Source organism: Talpa europaea, assembly GCF_964194135.1.
Source record: "Talpa europaea genome assembly, chromosome: 12".
In the NCBI taxonomy this organism is placed as follows: Eukaryota; Metazoa; Chordata; class Mammalia; order Eulipotyphla; family Talpidae; genus Talpa; species Talpa europaea.
Window position 1 is genome coordinate 38759037 of NC_140079.1, and position 17245 is coordinate 38776281.

General features: G+C 52.2%; 2 protein-coding genes across 3 annotated transcripts; one reads left to right on the forward strand and one right to left on the reverse strand.

Annotated features, from left to right (window-relative positions):
- Positions 1-9905, forward strand: LOC311181492 (suppressor of SWI4 1 homolog; the record flags this gene model as incomplete). The annotated part of the gene is made up of 13 exons (XM_084249957.1): positions 1-18; positions 110-280; positions 727-828; positions 1020-1070; positions 1167-1337; positions 2069-2145; positions 2333-2440; positions 2524-2647; positions 2734-2812; positions 2920-3049; positions 3130-3290; positions 3373-3531; positions 8812-9905. The coding sequence occupies 13 exons, from the start codon at positions 1-3 to the stop codon at positions 9903-9905; spliced, it is 2445 nt and encodes an 814-aa protein (XP_084106083.1).
- A 265-nt stretch (positions 9906-10170) lies between these two features.
- Positions 10171-13943, reverse strand: EIF3G (eukaryotic translation initiation factor 3 subunit G; the record flags this gene model as incomplete). Of its 2 annotated transcripts, XM_084249683.1 has the most annotated exons (11): positions 13902-13943; positions 13715-13761; positions 13193-13276; positions 13002-13090; positions 12816-12875; positions 11908-12012; positions 11628-11817; positions 11049-11156; positions 10797-10933; positions 10618-10724; positions 10171-10288 (listed from the first exon to the last, which is right to left on the reverse strand). In XM_084249683.1, exons 1-11 carry the CDS (start codon positions 13919-13921, stop codon positions 10273-10275), a joined length of 963 nt encoding a protein of 320 aa, XP_084105809.1. In that variant the 5' UTR covers positions 13922-13943. The 2 variants fall into 2 exon arrangements, with proteins under 2 accessions (XP_084105809.1, XP_084105810.1); XM_084249684.1 differs by lacking the exon at positions 10171-10288 and having other exon boundaries at positions 10614-10724.
- Between the last annotated feature and the right edge of the window lie 3302 nt (positions 13944-17245).

Genomic DNA, 17245 nt, shown 5'->3' on the forward strand with positions numbered 1-17245 from the left:
ATGGGGCAGACGGGGCGGGTGAGATGCGGCGGCGGGGTAGGCGGGCGGCGCGGGTGGGGGCCGCGCGGAGCCCACTGCGGCGCTCACTGCTCTCCCGTCACCCCTGCAGTCTCGGCACCAGAAGCGCGCGCGAGCCCAGGCGCAACTGCGCAACCTTGAAGCCTACGCCGCACAGCCGCACTCGTTCGTGTTCGCTCGGGGCCGCGCGGGTCGCGGTATCCGGCAGCTCAGCCTGGACTTGCGGCGGGTCATGGAGCCACTCACCGCCACCCGCCTGCAGGTCTGCACCACCCAGCCCACCTCCTCTCACCGCCGACTTTGCCTTCGCGGCTGCGGCGCTGACTCCAACCGCGGTATGCGCGAAGCTTCATCCCCCAGGCTGGAGAAAGGGACCTTGATGGGGACCATTGTCCCCGCTCTCGACTTTGTAGGGCAGCAGTGAGAGCGCCCGGATGAATGCCCCCTACTTGGGGTTTGACTGGGTGCCTACTGCTAATGGTGAAAGCAGGGACTCGAGTTTCCGACGTTCGGTAGGAAAGTTAGCTGCTTCTTGCTCCCTGCCAGCAGCTTAACCTCGCTGGGCCTCAGTTTGCTCACCTGCAAAATGGGGAGATGCACAGTAAGCAAGGAGGTGGTTCTCAAAATCAAGTCTGCGTTAACGCTACTCTTTCTTTGCTCAATAAGGGGTTGTTTCTGGTTACCCGTTTTTATTTTTGAAATTCCCAGGTACGGAAGAAAAACTCTTTGAAGGATTGTGTGGCAGTGGCTGGACCCCTTGGGGTCACACACTTCCTCATCTTGAGCAAAACGGAAACCAATATTTACTTTGTGAGTGGCCCCCTCCACCCTTCATCTCCCCCCAAACCCCACTTGGTCCCCAACTCTCATGATGAATCTGTGTGCCTCTGAACTGCTGTGATACTGGCTTCAAAGTAAACGCTCTGAAGAGATGGGGCAGGGGTTCCCCTGCTCCCTAGCTGGACCCCCTGGAACTCCACTGATCCTTTCTTTTTCTGCAGAAACTGATGCGCCTCCCAGGAGGCCCCACTTTGACCTTCCGGATCAACAAGGTAAGGGGTAGTACAAGATCCATGTGGGTAGGAACTAGGTTTGGGAGTGATGCTCACCATGTGTTGATCATCACCACTCCTTACTCTGCCCCACAGTACACACTGGTACGGGATGTGGTCTCCTCCTTGCGACGGCACCGCATGCACGAACAACAGTTTTCCCACCCACCCCTTCTGGTGCTCAATAGCTTTGGCCCCCATGGCATGCATGTGAAGCTCATGGCCACCATGTTTCAGAACCTGTTTCCCTCCATCAATGTGCACAAGGTGAGCTGGGTGTGGCAGATGGAGGGTGGGTTGGAAAGACACATCATAGGGCCCATGATAGACAAAAGTTTCCCTCAGATAGAAACTGATGCCGATGCCCTATTCCCCACTTACAGAGGGAGAAACTGAGGTATAGTCATTAGTTTAGTTTGAGGTTAGAAACAATGAGGAAGGACTAGACTTTTTTTTTTTTTTAAAGATTTATTTTTTTTTTATTTATACAAGAACCGGGATACAGGCCAGATGCGCGGGAGGGTGAGAGAATTCACCAGAGACAGAGCAGGGAACAGAACAGGCAGACTGATGAAATACACTGCTGAGGGGAGCAGCAGGCGAGACAGGAGAGGTCTGCCGCACCATGTGGGACCCTCGCCGGCTGTCTGGGATAGAACTGGCGCTGCAGAGGCTGCGGACAACTTCACAGCGCAGCACTCAACCACCTGCACCACCAGGGGAGGCCCAGGACTAGACATTTTAATATGGCTTCAGAGCCCCACAGTTTGTAATCTCTGGTACCAGCTCTCAAACTAGGGCAGTTGTGAGCCACCTCAGTGGGTCCGAGAGCCAGGATTTCTGGCCAGGGCTGCAGGCACTTCACGACATGCATGCAGTTCCATCCATTCCCACAGAGCTAGCAGCACCCCTCCCCACCCTGCTATGAGATTTTTGTGGCGTGGCTTCCTGAACTAGTGGGGCCTGGGCAGCTCACATTCTATGCCCGCTCTTCCCAGGTGAACCTCAACACTATCAAACGCTGCCTTCTCATCAACTACAACCCTGACTCCCAGGAGCTGGATTTCCGTCACTAGTGAGTGCTGGGCAGGGGAGGGGAGGGTGTCCTGTGTGCGACTGATGACAATGCTGTGCTCCTGAGACCTTGTGATAGCTTAGTCTCAAAGTAAACGCCCTGACGCACCCAAGAATTGGGCAAGGGGTAAAGCTGACTTCCACTCCACAGCCCCTAACTCTGTTCCATGTTCACATCGGTCCCACAGTAGCATCAAAGTCGTCCCCGTGGGTGCAAGTCGTGGGATGAAGAAGCTTCTCCAGGAAAAGTTCCCCAACATGAGCCGCCTTCAGGACATCAGCGAGCTGCTGGCCACGTGAGGAGGGTGTGGGGCAGGGGCCCCAGAGCTGTCCCAAGTAGCTTGGGTCCCCTGCTGAGCCCCAGGTGTTCCTTGTGCAGGGGTGCAGGGCTGTCAGAGAGCGAGGCAGAGCCAGACGGTGAGCATAACATCACTGAGCTGCCACAGGCCATCGCCGGGCGAGGCAACATGAGGGCACAGCAGAGTGCTGTCCGGCTCACTGAGGTGAGGCCCCACAGGGCTGGCCCAAGGGCTTCCTCTGGTAGTTCCCAGCCCCAAAGGAATACTGACTCTACACCGTGTCCCTGCAGATTGGCCCTCGAATGACATTGCAGCTCATCAAGATCCAGGAGGGCGTTGGGGAGGGGAATGTGCTGTTCCACAGTTTTGGTGAGACTGGGACCTGGGGTCTGAGGTCTTCCAAGATGGGTCACAGGTACAGCGGGGACACACAGATCCAGATCTTGATGATCTTGTTGAACTGTCTTTCTGCTTAGTGCACAAGACTGAGGAGGAGCTGCAGGCTATCCTGGCAGCCAAGGAGGAGAAGTTGCGACTCAAGGCCCAGAGGCAAGACCAGCAAGCCCAGAACGTCCAACGCAAACGGGAACAGCGAGAGGCCCACAAGTGTGTGACCACCGAATGAGCAGGCAAGATGGGTTCCAGGTATCAGCTGCCACACTGACCTGTGCCCCCTTTCCTTCCAGGAAGAAGAGTCTGGCAGGCATGAAGAAGGCAACGGTGGCTGACGGGGACAGTGATGCTGAGGACCCCGGGGCTCCTCCTGAGGCAGAGCGGGCCAGCCCGCAGGAAGAGGAAGATGAACTGGAGTATTTCCGCCAGGCGGTGGGCGAGGAACCTGATGAGGGTGCGTGGCAGTGGTCAGTGCAACTAAGTACCTTGGGCCTGCCCCTATGCTCTTGTAGCCCTGACACAGATTTTCCCCACAGACATGTTCCCAACAGCAGCCAAGAAGAGACAGCCTGCCTGGCCCCCAGGCAAAAAGCAGCGGGTAAAGAAGCAGAGGCTGGACCAAGGGGGTGACCGGAGGCCTCCAAAGGCTAAGGGCAGACCCCGGAGGGCTGCCCGAGACCAGAGACGTGGCCAAGGTCACATGCGGCCTTCTAAGAAAGCACCTTGAGTCTGAGCAGAGCAGCTCGTGGAACGCCCCAGATTGGGGCCTGAGAGACGCTGCCCTGGACTCCTACAGTCTCCAGGAACAGCTCTCAGTTTCCTTTCATAAAGGATATTTCCCCCAACCTCCCACTCCAATAAACAACTGGCATCACAGGAGTCTGTGTCTAGCCTGCATTTGGGATGGAGGGGCTGGGGCCTTGACCAGAAAGTTTGACCTTGCCTCCCCCACCCTGGATAGGGCATTGTTACAGAGGGGAGCACAGTCACCAGAGGACCGTTGGTCTGTGCTGCTTTAAGGTATTGGCCCCTCCCCATCAGGCCAGGACTCTCCCTCCAAGTGAGACAGATCGTGTGGGAGGAGGAAGGAAGATGGGGAAGCTCTGCCAGTGGGTGTGGCATTGCTGGGAAGGAGGAGCAAGCAGAGTTGCTGAGAGGGAGGCAAACACCTCTGCCAGGAGTGGACAGCAGACCTGAAGGCAGGGTGTGCAGTGTCTGGAGCCACCTGGAGCATGCACAGTGTTGCGCAACACATGCCATTAAGTTTCGCTTTACCGTTTTGCCTGCTGAGAAACCACAGGTGTTTCCTGTTAATCAAATGAGACTGGGAGGTACGATGGGAGGAGCTACCAGGATATAAGAAGAGAACCACGAGAAGATCAGGAGGTTATTGCGAGAGGAGCAGAGAGAAGGTCAGGGAAGGTAGAAAGACAGGGAAAAGAAAAAGAAAGAAAAGAAAAAAAGCAAACGCTAGCGTCAAGTTGTCTCAGGCCCCTCATTTCAATCCTCAGCCCTTCTCTTTTCGTGCCTACAAATCCCACAGGTCGGGACAGGTGGCGCCCAACGTGGGGCACGAAAAAGAACGAAGGAACCGCTGAAGGACCAGCTGTGGTGAGCCAGCAAGTAAAGTAAGGTAAGGTAGCTGGGATCATGGGCAATTCAATGTCCAAGGGGCAGTTAGTTATTTCCCTGGAAGCTCTCCTAAAAGAGTTTGGGGTTCCTCTCAGTAGAAAAATTCTTAAAGGATTTGTAGAGACCCTTAGTATCACTAGTAAGTGGTTTCTGGAGCAGGATCGGGTCGATAGTGCCAACTGGAATAAGGTGAAAGGAAATATCGTCTTACATCAGCAATTACATGGTACTGAGTCTCTTCCTGGCACTACTTTGACGGTCTGGGGAGTGGTGGGAGATGCTCTTAATGCCAGTGGCACTGCTACCGCTCAGTTAGCCACTGAGGCCGTCAGAACCGCGAAACAATCGGAGGAAGAAGATAGAAGTTCCATTGTGAGTTCTATATTGGTAAGTCCCCCTTCCGCTACTCAAAAAATACCAACAGCCCCTCCCCTAGATTATTCTACCAATGAGTCGGGAGGAGAGGAGGAACAGGATAAGGAAGGCCTTGGTTGTTACAAGCCAGGGAAGCGTAAAAGGAGATGGAAAACACCTGGGGAGCCACCTCCTAGAACACTCGACAGGGTTGATCTTCCGTTAATGGAAAGACTGTGCTCTATGATGGAAAGAGTCCTGGTTTCCCAGGCTCCTAGTTATGCTTATCCAGTCGTGAAAGGGACAGATCCTCAAGGGGTGCGTACTAGAGTACATGTCTCCACAGCTTTTAAATTTTTGAAGGCGTTAAAGGAGGCAGTTACTCAGTATGGCCTCCAGAGCGCTTTTACGCATACCTTATTGGATAGCTGGATAGGCATGAATCCGACTCCTAATGATTGGAAGGCACTAGTCAGAGCGGTGACTTCCCCAGGGGATTATTTGGTATGGAAAGGTATATTTTTAGAGAACTGCACCCATACAGCTAAACTCAATGCTGATGCTGGATTTCCGGTTAGAAACAAGGATATGTTAACAGGAGAAGGGCAATACAATAGTAACGACCGACAAAAGGATTATGATCCGGCTGTATTTGCCCAAGTTGCAGCAGCTGGACGGTCAGCCTGGAAGGCAATAGGCGATAGAGAGGAGCCGACATTCAATTAACAAAGGTCATTCAAGGGTCAACAGAACCATATGCAGAGTTCCTAGCAAGATTGATGACTGCAGCTGGCCGAATTCTAGGTAACGAGCCATTACGCAGGAGGCTCGTGAAGCGATCACTAGAGTCAAAAAGACTCTAGCCCAGGTGACCTTAAATAGGTTGTCTGTCTCTCGCCCTTTTGATGTTTTGGTATTTTGTAGTAACCTTACTCCCACAGCGCTTATATGGCGAGATGGAAGGACCAGGTCAATAATGAGTGGCAACCACCCGCACCAGTACTAATACAGCTGCCCGGCAGCATTTGTCTTTTCCCACAGGATGCGGAAGCACCCCGATGGGTTCCTGCTCGATTGGTTTGGTTTGTCAATATACCTGACCCTGCTAACCTTGATGACACAAGCGTCCCAGATGTCAGTACGTTGGGCGATTGTGCATCGGCTGCCTTTTTTGCTCCTCATTGATCGTCATGATTCCACTTTTCCGCAAGTGTTTGCCACTAATCTTACTGCTGGTCTGGCTTTCAAGTCATTGGATGGTGCCCTGTTGGGTCAGGGTGAGGTGAAATTATTTGGTGGCATTTACTCTGCAAACATTAGTTCTACCATTGAACAATCCGTTAGTATCCAGAATAATAGATCAGAGAATTTGTCTACTGCTGTCTGTCCCCTCCTTCTTTTTTGTCCTCTCCAATAATGCAGGAAATGCAACTGTGTTGAACTGTTCAGTGGAGCCCTGCGCCCTCTCTGCCTGCTGGACACGGAGTGCGGAGAGGGCAGTGATCGTTCATCTGCCTTCTACTTTAATCATGCCCGTGGATGTTTCTGCACGTCTTTCCTTTTCCTGTTCTACCTAGGAGGAGACGTGATTTTGGCATCACTGCAGCTGTTGTTGCTGTTTCAATAGCGGTGGCCGTGGCTGCGGCTGCGGCTACGGCTGCTGCCGCCATCTCTGTCATTCAAGCTGCTGCAAATACTAACACTATAAACAATTTAGTTGCCAATGTTGCTTTTGTGTTATCAACATAGCAAGATATGAATGAACATTTACGAAATGGACTTTTGATGCTCAATTAGCAGATAGCTCTGATGTAAAAAGAGATAGACACACTTTTGTTAACCGCTCACATGCATTGTAACTTTTTGTACAGTTTTATTTGTGTAATTCCTTTATGGTGAAAAATATGTTTATGGAAGTAAATAGGTTAAATAGTGTAATCAGAGGACCTTGGAACCACCAGCTCCTGGACATGACTGCTCAATTGGCGAGACAGCTCATAACTGTTAACACTCGGGTTACCCTGTTACGAATGAGGGTCTCATTGCCTGGTTTAGAGGACTCCTCCCAGAGTTGCTGTTTGTGCATTCGGCATATGGTTTCTCCGTCGGCTACGGAAGCGAAACAAAGAACATACTATTGCGGTCAGGCAAGTACTTGGCGCCATGGTACTTGACCAGGACTCCCCAGTGGCATCCAGATGGGTCAACTTAGCCCTAGAGAACCTGAGAGCCAAAGACGGGTAAGAGCGTAGCCCATCCAGACCAACCTAAGACAGCGGTCCGGACCAAGTGCGCCGGATTAGCGATGATAGGTAAGGCTGGTCACGGAATATGCCAACCTAAGACAGGCCAGGTGTCTCATTTAAAAGAAAAAAGGGGGAGATGTCCGGAGCCGCCTGGAGCATGCGCTTTGTTGCGCAACACGTGCCATCAATTAAGTTTCGCTTCACGTTTCGCCTGCTGAGAAACCACAGGTGTTTCCTGTTGATCAAATGAGACTGGGAGGTACGATGGGAGGAGCTACCAGGATAGAAGAAGAGAACCATGAGAAGGTCGGGAGGTTATTGCGAGAGGTTACCGCGAGAGGAGCAGAGAGAAGGTCAGGGAAGGTAGAAAGACAGGGAAAAGTAAAAGAAAGGTAAAGGAAAAATAAAGAAGCAAACGCTAGCGTCAAGTTGTCTCAAGCCCCTCATTTCAATCCTTAGCCCTTCTCTTTTCGTGCCTACGAATCCCGCGGGTCGGGACAGTGCGGGCCATGGCAGCAGCCACCTCAGGTGAGGAGCAGGGCCCTTGCTGTTTGGTCAGGATTATAGAAGTGGATGGAGGCAGATTAAGGGTCACATCTGGACTCCTTAAAGAGGCCTGTGGTGGGGGAGGGGAAGGGCAGGTGTGCTTCACCTGCTGAACTGGGGGTTGGCCATGTCTCAGAAAACTGCTGAAAGGGTGCAAGAAAGGGAATCAACTCCAGGTTCCTGCTCTCCTCTTTGCCACTGTGTCCCAGGCACTGTTCTGGACACTGGGGAACCTGTAGCAGGGTACCCCCTGTCACCAGGCAGTGATGTTCTCCTGTGGATTTTCCTTACAGATTGATGGAGATTTGTGGAAAGGAAATAAGCAGGAAAGGGGAATAAGGGATGCACAACGGCTAATTAGTGCTGAGAGTGGGCCTTTAGCACCAGACCTAGCAGATGGGGAGTCAACAATGGCTGTGATAGTGACTCAAGCAAAGGGAAAAGCCAATGCAAAGGCCCTCTAGCAGGATGTGCCTTAAGAACAGCTAAGAAGCCAGTATAGGAAGAAAGGAATGTAGGAGTGTCGCTCAAAGGAAGAGATCTGCAAGGCTTTGTGGGAGGTGGTGTGCGTGGATGTGTGTTGTGAGGGCCTGTTTTTCCTCTGAGTCAGGAGTGAGTCTTGCAGGGCTCTGCCAGTCAGCTGTGACCTGACTTGGTGCTCAGTGGTACTCCCTGGCAGCTATGGGGGAGCTGCCACACCGGCAGATATGATAGAACTGCCACATTGGGGATGGTAGGTTCTGAAGCTGTGCTGGCCAAGGTGCGGGCTGAGCTCAGGTGCTGTAAACTGGTGGTGGAGGCAGCAAGAACGGCAGATGGAGTGGACTTGGACTCAGTGGTCTCAGGACTCTTGAATCTCCACCCCAGGCCTGATGTTCTGGGTCATCACTGCCTGGTTACATGTATCCTGCAGGGCAGCGACCTCCAGTCCTTGCCCCAATTGTTTTGAGGGTGCAAGACCAGAGAGTGCCTAACAAATGTCAGTTGAAGAAATCTGGGTTCTGACTTTTCTAGGCCTGTTTCCTTTTGTAAGGAACTGAGGCTAGTGTCCCTCCTGGGGGTGGAAAGGACTTGGCCAATGTCTGCACAAAAGGGGCATGCAGCATACACGTTTAGAGGCCTGGTGCTACTGGGCCCTGAAGACAGTAGGTGCTGCAGTGACAAGAGGATTCAACCCATGACACCCTCTGCCCACAGGTGCCACAGCTTGTCCAGTCAACATTTCAGCACCTGTTGATCGTACCCTCCATGACGTCCAGGAAAAATTTCTGTGGCCCATTCTATTGGCTGAGTCCTTGGTAGCCCTGGCTGGCAATGGCCTGGCCCTATACCGTTTCAGCACAAGGGAGCCACGCCCATGGCACCCAGTTGTGGTCTTCTTGGTCCAGCTGGCCGTCAGTGACCTGCTCTATGCCCTGACGCTGCCCCCTCTGGCTGCCTACTTCTACCCCCCCAAGCACTGGCGCTACGGGGAGGCTGCATGCCGCCTGGAGCGCTTCCTTTTCACCTGCAACCTGCTGGGCAGTGTCATCTTCATTACCTGCATCAGCCTCAACCGCTACCTGGGTGTCGTCCACCCCTTCTTCACCCACAGCCGCCTGCAGCCAAAGCACACCTGGGCCATCAGTACTGCTGGCTGGGTGGTGGCAGCCTTGCTGGCCGCTCCCACACTCAGCTTCTCCCATCTGAAGGGGCCACAAGAAGGCAACTGCACCGTGAATAGGCCTGAGGCTTGCATCAAATGCCTGGGGACAGCAGATGACAACCATTTGGAGGCCTACAGAGCCTACAGCCTGGTGCTGGCAACACTGGGCTGTGGCCTGCCATTGCTGCTCACCTTGGTGGCCTACAGCGCCCTTGGGCATGCTTTGCTGCACAGCCACACCATGACGGTGGCTGAGAAGCTGCGGGTAGCAGTGCTGGTAGCCAGCGGAGTGGTCCTCTATGCTAGCTCCTATGTGCCCTACTATGTCACCTGGGTGCTCAACATACATGCCCGGCAGCAGTGGAGAGCCCGCTGCCCAGACTTTGTGAACAACGCCCAGGCCATGGAGGAGCTGGACTGGGGGACCTACGTGAGTCACCAGGTTGCACGAGGCCTCATACCCCTGGCCATCTGCATCCACCCACTGCTCTACATGGCTGTCGCACCCAGCCTGGGCTCTTGCCGCCAACACTGCCTCAGCTGCCTCAGGAGGCAAACCCCAGAAGACACTAAGAGCTCCAGCCAAGCCCTGTCTCTTGGTGTCACGGCTGCCCCCCAATCTGCACAGCCTCAGTCCCTAAGCTGAGTCAGTGACCTGGACCATGTGTAGCTTCCTCTTCACAAGGTACTCTGAAGGGGGAGCAGAGAACACAGCAGGCCCCAAGCCACCACTTCCTCCCCTAAAGGCCTGTGGTGGGACCTTTCAGTCCAGAGCAGAGTGGCAGGAATTTCTGCCCAAGGCCCTAAGCCGGGGTAGGGTCAGTCCAACTCGGGGCAGCAGAGAGATGGGGAAGGGTGACCCTGCCCACAACCCGGTGGGTGACAACCATGAATAAACAGGACAGCATAGGGCCAACTGAAGCCTTTTTATTGCCCTCAAAGTCGCCTGTTGTCGACCGATGTCTTCCGTCACCACAGGGTCCAGGGGCCTAGGGCCAAGCAGCAGGCATGGCTTAGTTGGTTGATGGCCTAGAGGAGACAGAAGACAGTGAGGATGGCAGGGTGGCTCCAGGCCCCAAAAGGAATCCCAAGGTGCCCACCACCCACAAGTGGGGTCTCAACACAGGTGGAAGTATGGCACAAGACATGACAGAGTGGTGGCACAGGCACGAGTCAGACTGGGGAGCAGCCATGCCCGGATGGAGAACAGGTCCCTCCTTGAGATGCAAAGAATAAACAATGCACCTCAGAACAGGCTTGCTGACTAGGAAAAGTGCAGGGGAGCCCATGGTCTGCCCAAGTGTCAGATGTGACACAGTGATTGGGGGGACAGGGGCGGGGGCGTATGGGAATCTTACTTGGCCCATTCAACATTGAGGATGAGGTGGTCATAGCCAAAGCCAGACACTCCGGCGATGGCACGTGCAGCGTCTTCACGGCGGTGGAAGCTGATGAAGGCGAAGCCCTGGGGAAGGCAGTGGGGTCAGAGTGTAGCCGTAACAGACGATCCCTTCCACCCCCATGGCCACCAGCCTACCTTGGACTGGCCAGTGGTCTTGTCCTTCGCCAGGTAGATACGAGAGATAGAGCCAAAGGGCCGGAAGAGCTCTTGCAGATCAGTCTCACGCGTGTCCTCTGACAAGTTGGTGACACGGATGGTGGCATTGTCGTCCGCTAGGTGGACAGGAAGAGGCAGCTGTGAGAGGCTGGCCCCACCCGTGGGATAATTACAGAGTGTGGGGAGATGCCCGCCCACTAGCCTGGCACCAGGGTGCTCTCCCTGCCTCACCTCTGCGGTTGGGCTGCATGGACTCCCCACGGCGGCTGGCCCCGTCCCGCAGGCTTGGTGGCACATACTTCCCTGTCTTGTTCTGTGCAGCCTGTACTGGCTCCAGCTCTGGAAATCAAAAGCAGTGGGCTTGAGCCTCACTTTGAACAGATGGAAGGACAGACCTGCCTGAGGATGCTGGCTGCTCCAGTCCTGAGTGCCCGAGCACTAACTCAGGAACCATATTTCAAGCCAGGGGCGTCCATAATTGGTCTCTCCAAGGCCCAGTGACTGCGATGATATAAAGGTCACATATTTAACACCTTCACTGCAGCCATGGCAGACAAACAGGGCACGCTTAAGTCAGGATGATCACACAGACACATATAGGGGACAAGCACCCCCACGTGCAGTGTGCCCAGGCATGGTTCTCACAGCCCCTAACAGTGCCCCTCACACACAAACACAAACCATGGCCATGCTAATACCGTGATGGAAATGGCAGCCCCATTCACAGTAGGTGGCAACCCAGAACTCTCCAAGCAACCACGAAAGTACACACGCATGCACGCGCGCACACATATCCCCAGACCCTGGCACCTCCAGGCAGCTTCTCCTTCTCGCCAGTGGACAGACCCAGCTGCTCAGCCAGTTCCTTCTGCATGGGGCCCAGTGTGTCCTTGTAAGGACAACGGGTGGTCCAATGGTCACCCTTGCAGATGCGGCAAGACACGATCTTCTGGCCCTTGAGCTTGTTCATTGGGTCCTCCTCTTCCTGGCAGTTTAGATCCTGGCAAAATGGGTAGGGACAGTTCAGAGGGGGCTGCCACACCCTGCCACCACCACCCTGGCCCCTGGTCCCACCCGTTGTCCCACATACCTCTTTGCTGGTGATGAAAGTCATGGACACATCATCACTGACTGTGGTGGTGGCTACATTGGGCCCTGGGGGGTCAAACTCTGAGTTTCCAAACTTCTTCCAGTTCTGGGTTGAGGGAAGGATGCAGGCAGGTCAGGGCAAGGGCAGGTGGAACCCTCTCCACTGGCACCCCAGACCTGCAATAGCCTTCCAAGTGTCTGAGTTTTGAACCCTATTCCCTCCTCAAACACCCCTCCACAGCAGTGATGATGACAGTTCCTTTTCCTGAGTATGTGACAGGCCCTAGCTTCAGGCCAGTTCTAAGAAGCAAGGGTAGCTCTCAGCCCATGTTCCAGATGAGGCCTGAGGCGCAGGGGGAAACAACTCTGTGCCAGTGGTGGGAGTGGGCCCACACCGACTGCAGACTAGCTCCCACCAGGACTCAATACATAGGAGTGTGAAGAGATCACTCAGGCTTCAAGAAGCCTTGAATTAATAACCTGAGTCTCAGTTTTGTCTCTAACAAAATGAGCACAACAATGCTCCCCACCTCCCTGGTGCGCTAAGGAGATTAAATGAAGATATTTCCTGGCAAGCTCTTGGTCGGAGTCTGGCACAGAGAAAATGCAAATGTTACTTATTGTTATCATGTCTTCTGAAAGGACCACCTCAGGGGAGGGCTTAACTTGGTTCCTACTGGTAGACAAGACGAAAGGAATAGGAATCTAACCCCACCTACTCCTGCATCCTAGATTTCTCAGGGCCCCAACAGAATACAGATATCCCTAGATCTCAGTTCTGCTCCAATAAAGTAAGTAAAAACAGTTACACCCCAAGTCTAAAAATAAAAGTACTAACTAGGAAAAATAATTTGATTCCTTTGAATTAGCCCTGGGGGAGTCCCTAAAATAGGGGGAGCCAGGTCTTACCTTCCTCCTTGCAACAGCCTTGGAGGCCTTCCGGGTCTCAATCCTGAAGGTGCGGACAATCTGTGGATGGAAGGGGAAAGGATGCAGCAGCTCAGGGCTCCGGGACCAGATCTTCCTCACTAACCCAAAACACCCCAGACCCTCCCAGCCAAAGTGGAAGGCATCCACCTTCTCTCCCAACCTCACCTTGAACTTCTTTCCATCGTCATCTATCTTGTACTCAGTCACTGTTTTGATGTTTCCATTTATGACCTCCTTGGGAGGCGGCAGTGGAGCTGGGAGAGGAAAGAGGTGTGCGGGAACTGAACCCTGGGTACCTACCAAGTGGGATGCAGCTGGGGAGACAGCCCAGGGATGAAATGGAAGTCATCACTCACCTCCCGGCAGTAATTCAGGCTCTGGGCTGGTGTCACCTGTAGCCAGAGGGATTCCCTTGAGGAGTTCGCTGGTGACACATTTGTCTGCAAAAGTTAGTGTGGAGAGGAGGGAATCAGCTGAGGAAGACGGGACCAAAGGTAGAGGCCTCGAGAATAAGTACCCTGGGATAGTCCTGGGGGTACACGGAGGTGGCTGCTGCAAGCTTGGGCAATGACAGGAGAGGAGTTTCCTGCAGATCATAAAGGGATCAGTGTGCTAGTAAAAGGCAGGAGGCCGGCTGTTACAACTTCCTCCCAGGAAAAGAGGAGCAGCCTTCGTGGTAGCAGGAGAGGAAGAGGACAGGCCAATGAGCATCTGGAACCCGAGACAGGCTGACCCAGATGAGTAAGGCGCGGCGCAGAGTGTAGCGTGATGGGGGATGAGGGGTCAGATGGTAAGGCCAAGGTGGAGGAGTTGGGACAGGCAGCAGTGGTCGGGCTGAGGGCTGGCGGCAGCGATCTGGGACAACTAGGCATACTCACCGTCTTCTCCCTCCTCCTCCACCTGGTCGGCCCAGCTAGGCTTCGAGCTGCCGGAACAAGTTTACCGGGGTGAAGAGGGTTGATCAGTGAGGTCCGGCCCCAGAGGCCTCGAAGCACCCAAGCCCCATAACACTCCCTAGAATTCCCAATCCACCTCCTGGGTCCCCGTCCGCGACACCTCACTCACTCAAAATCCCCGGTCGGCATCGCAGGAGCTTCTCCACGCAGCCCAAGCCGGGGCCAGAAGACCGGAAGTGCGGGGAAGAAAGACTTCCGGTACCGCCGCCTAGAGCAGCCCGTTGGCAACGCCCACAGCGCCTCCCGCGGACAGAGGTGGAGGTGCTGGCTGTTGTGCGCCTCTGGTAGACCGCTGAGAGGTGTATCTCAGGGTTTCTCTCATATAGCTTTTAAAACTTTAATAATAAAAAAAGGTCGCTAAGTATTTAATTTCAATACATCGCACTGTATTCCAGGCACTGTGAGGAGGAAATTTCATTTCCATTTTGTATTTGAAGAAACTAAGGCTGCTCTTGTTGGGAAGAGCTTTCATGATTCAAATGATCACGATGTCAAGCATTGCCTTCAATTACTTTCCCTCCTTTTTTTTTTTTTTTTTTTTTTTTGGTTTTTTGGTGCTTTGTTTTTTTTTTTAGCAGGTGGGACAACTTTATTTCACAATTGTCTTTACAACCACAAAGATGCTATGTTCTTCATATAAAAACATTAGTATGATACTAGAAAATTCTAGGAAATGATTATACAGACCCTCTTAAAGAAAACTGCATTCCAGGGCCTCCCCGGTGGCGCAGCGGTTGAGCGCTGGGTTGCGAAGCTGCCCGCGGCCTCTGCGGCGCCGGTTCGATCCCCGGCTGCTCCCAGGCCACCAGAGGAGGGTCCCACATGGTGCGCAGACCTCTCCTGCCGCCCGCTGCTCCCCTCAGCAGTGTACTTCGGTCCTTCTGCCTGCTCTGCTCCCCGCTCTGGCTCTGGTGAATTCTCTCACCCTCCCGCACTTCTGACTGTACCCAGTGCTTGTATAAACAAAACAAACAAACAAATAAAAACATGCCTCTATAAAAAAAAAAAGAAAGAAAGAAAGAAAACTGCATTCCATTATATGGTTTCAGGGAGATTGCTTGGGGAAAAATTCATATCTGGGCTGAGTCCTAAAACATACAATTCCCAGGGTTCCCAGGTGGCCTAGCGGTTAAGTCTCAGTGCTATCATCACTATGGCCTGCGTTCCAAGCCCCACCAGGGAGCTGACCCACATATGGCACAGCAGACCGCTCCTTTCTCATCCACTGCTCCCCTCAGCAGTATATTTCAGTAAATCCGCCTTTTCTGCCCCCCACTCAGTCTCTAGTGAATCCTCTCACCCCTGCACCTCTGGTCTATACCCCAGTTCTTCTACAAAAATAAATAAATATACTTATTTATTTTTATTTATATATTCCTCCACTCTGCATTACTTGGTTCAAAGTATAGATTATTGTCATCAATACATGTCCTTGCATTCTTACATATTTGATAATACACAAATACACTGGTCTATTAATGTTCCATTGGTTCATCAGCATTTTCTGCAATTTATGCAAGTTCACGAGCAGGTTGTGCCTTTCTCTGTGGCCTTTTTTCAAGACCCTCCAGAAATGGAGACACATCATCATTATCATAAATCATAAATTCCAAGTCTTTACCAACAATTCAAATGGTTTTGTAGTTAGGAACTGAAAGTGTCCCTCATAAGGCACGTAGACCATATTTAACCAGTTTATTCAAATTGTACTCCGTAAATTCACACATAGATCTCCCTGAACAAGTATGGGATGATTGAGAATGGACTCCAGTGTATACAGCTCTGTAGTCAAAATAGTGAGCAGATGGCTGGGTCTGGATGGATACCATCAGATCAGCAGCAAGCTGATCACGAGATCAGCAGTAAGCAGCCCAACACCCTATGGTCTCCAGCCACATCATTAGGTTCATATCTGGGTCTTGCTTCCAATTAGAGACATGACAAGACACAGGAAGAGGTCTGTCTATGAGTATGGAACCCAAGTACCCATAGTGCATAAAATAACATAAAAGACTAGCATCAACAGTAAGTCCCATATTTGCCAATATGCTTGTTAAATTGGAGCACTTTATTTCTGACGAGCTACAAGCTGTGACTTCAATGCAACCAGCGCTTCATGGGTTTTCTTTTTCAATCTGGTGAATCCTGCCCTGAGGACTCCAAACAGGGACATTATTGTCCTAGTGATTGAGAAAGGTAGTGCCAGCAAAGGACTGGCTGTGACCTCCTCTCCTTCCTTTTCTTTGTGACATCTTGGCACTCTGGCATAGTCTTTTCCATTATTTTTTTGCTGTCCAGCTCTTCCTCTAAAGCATGAATTCTCAATAGGGGAAGGTGACACACCAGGGGGCCAAATTGCTTACTGAGGGTGAAAAACCTCCCTTTGGAGGGCTGGTGGCCCTCCAAAGCCAGATTTACCAGATAAATTCTTGTTCTTAAGAATTTAATTTCTATTGCTAGGAAGAAATTAAATTCAATTAAAGTTAATTTAACTAATTGATTTATATTAAATTTAAACATAATTCCATTTTTCTTCTTAGAAGGGGGTTAATGGGCCTCCCTGGTGGCGCAAGGGGTTAACCACCACCACTATAAAGCTATCCACAGCCACAGCAGCGAGAGAGTTCAATCCCCGGCCAGGGAGGTGACCTTCATGGTGCAACAGACCTCTCCTGTCTTGCTCGCTGCTCCCCTCAAGAGTGTATTTCAGTAGATCCACCTGTTCTTCTCCCCACTCTGTCTCTGGTGAATACTCTCACCCCTCCCCAACCCCCAAATCTCTGGCCTACAACCCAGCTCTTGCATGCACCAATAAATAAATCTTTTAAAAAAAAAAAAAAAGAAGGGGATAATGACAAAAGGGTTGACAAATACCATTCTAAAACATCCACTTCAGAAAGCAGAGATTTGCCTGCTTGTTCATCTCTGGGTGCCCAGCCACCACCCACACAAAGGGTATCTGCATGTGGTAAGTGCTCAATTAATGGGCACTTGGGGTGGGATGGGATTCATGTAAAAAAAAATTTTTTTAAGATTTATTTATTTATGCATACAAGAACTGGGGCACAGGCCAGCTGTGGGGGGCAGTGAGAGGATTCACCCACACACACACAGAGTGGGGAACAGAACAGGCAGATTGACTGAAATACACTGCTGAGGGGAGCAGTGGGCAAGTCAAGAGAGGTCTGCTGTGCCATGTGGGTAGCTCCCTGGAAGACTGGGGGATTGAACTCATGCCACAGAGGCTGTGGATTGCTTCATAGGCAGCATCTTAACTGCTTGCGCCACCAGGGAGTTCCTAAAAAAATTTTTTTAGGTAACATTTGTTTACAACACTGAATATAATTTAGGGGGATAGGTTCATACCTCTTCAGATGTGTGCAACCACACCCTGCCCACCACCAAAGCACCCATAGTCTTTACCATAGACTATCGGTCCTCCTCCTTGCTTTG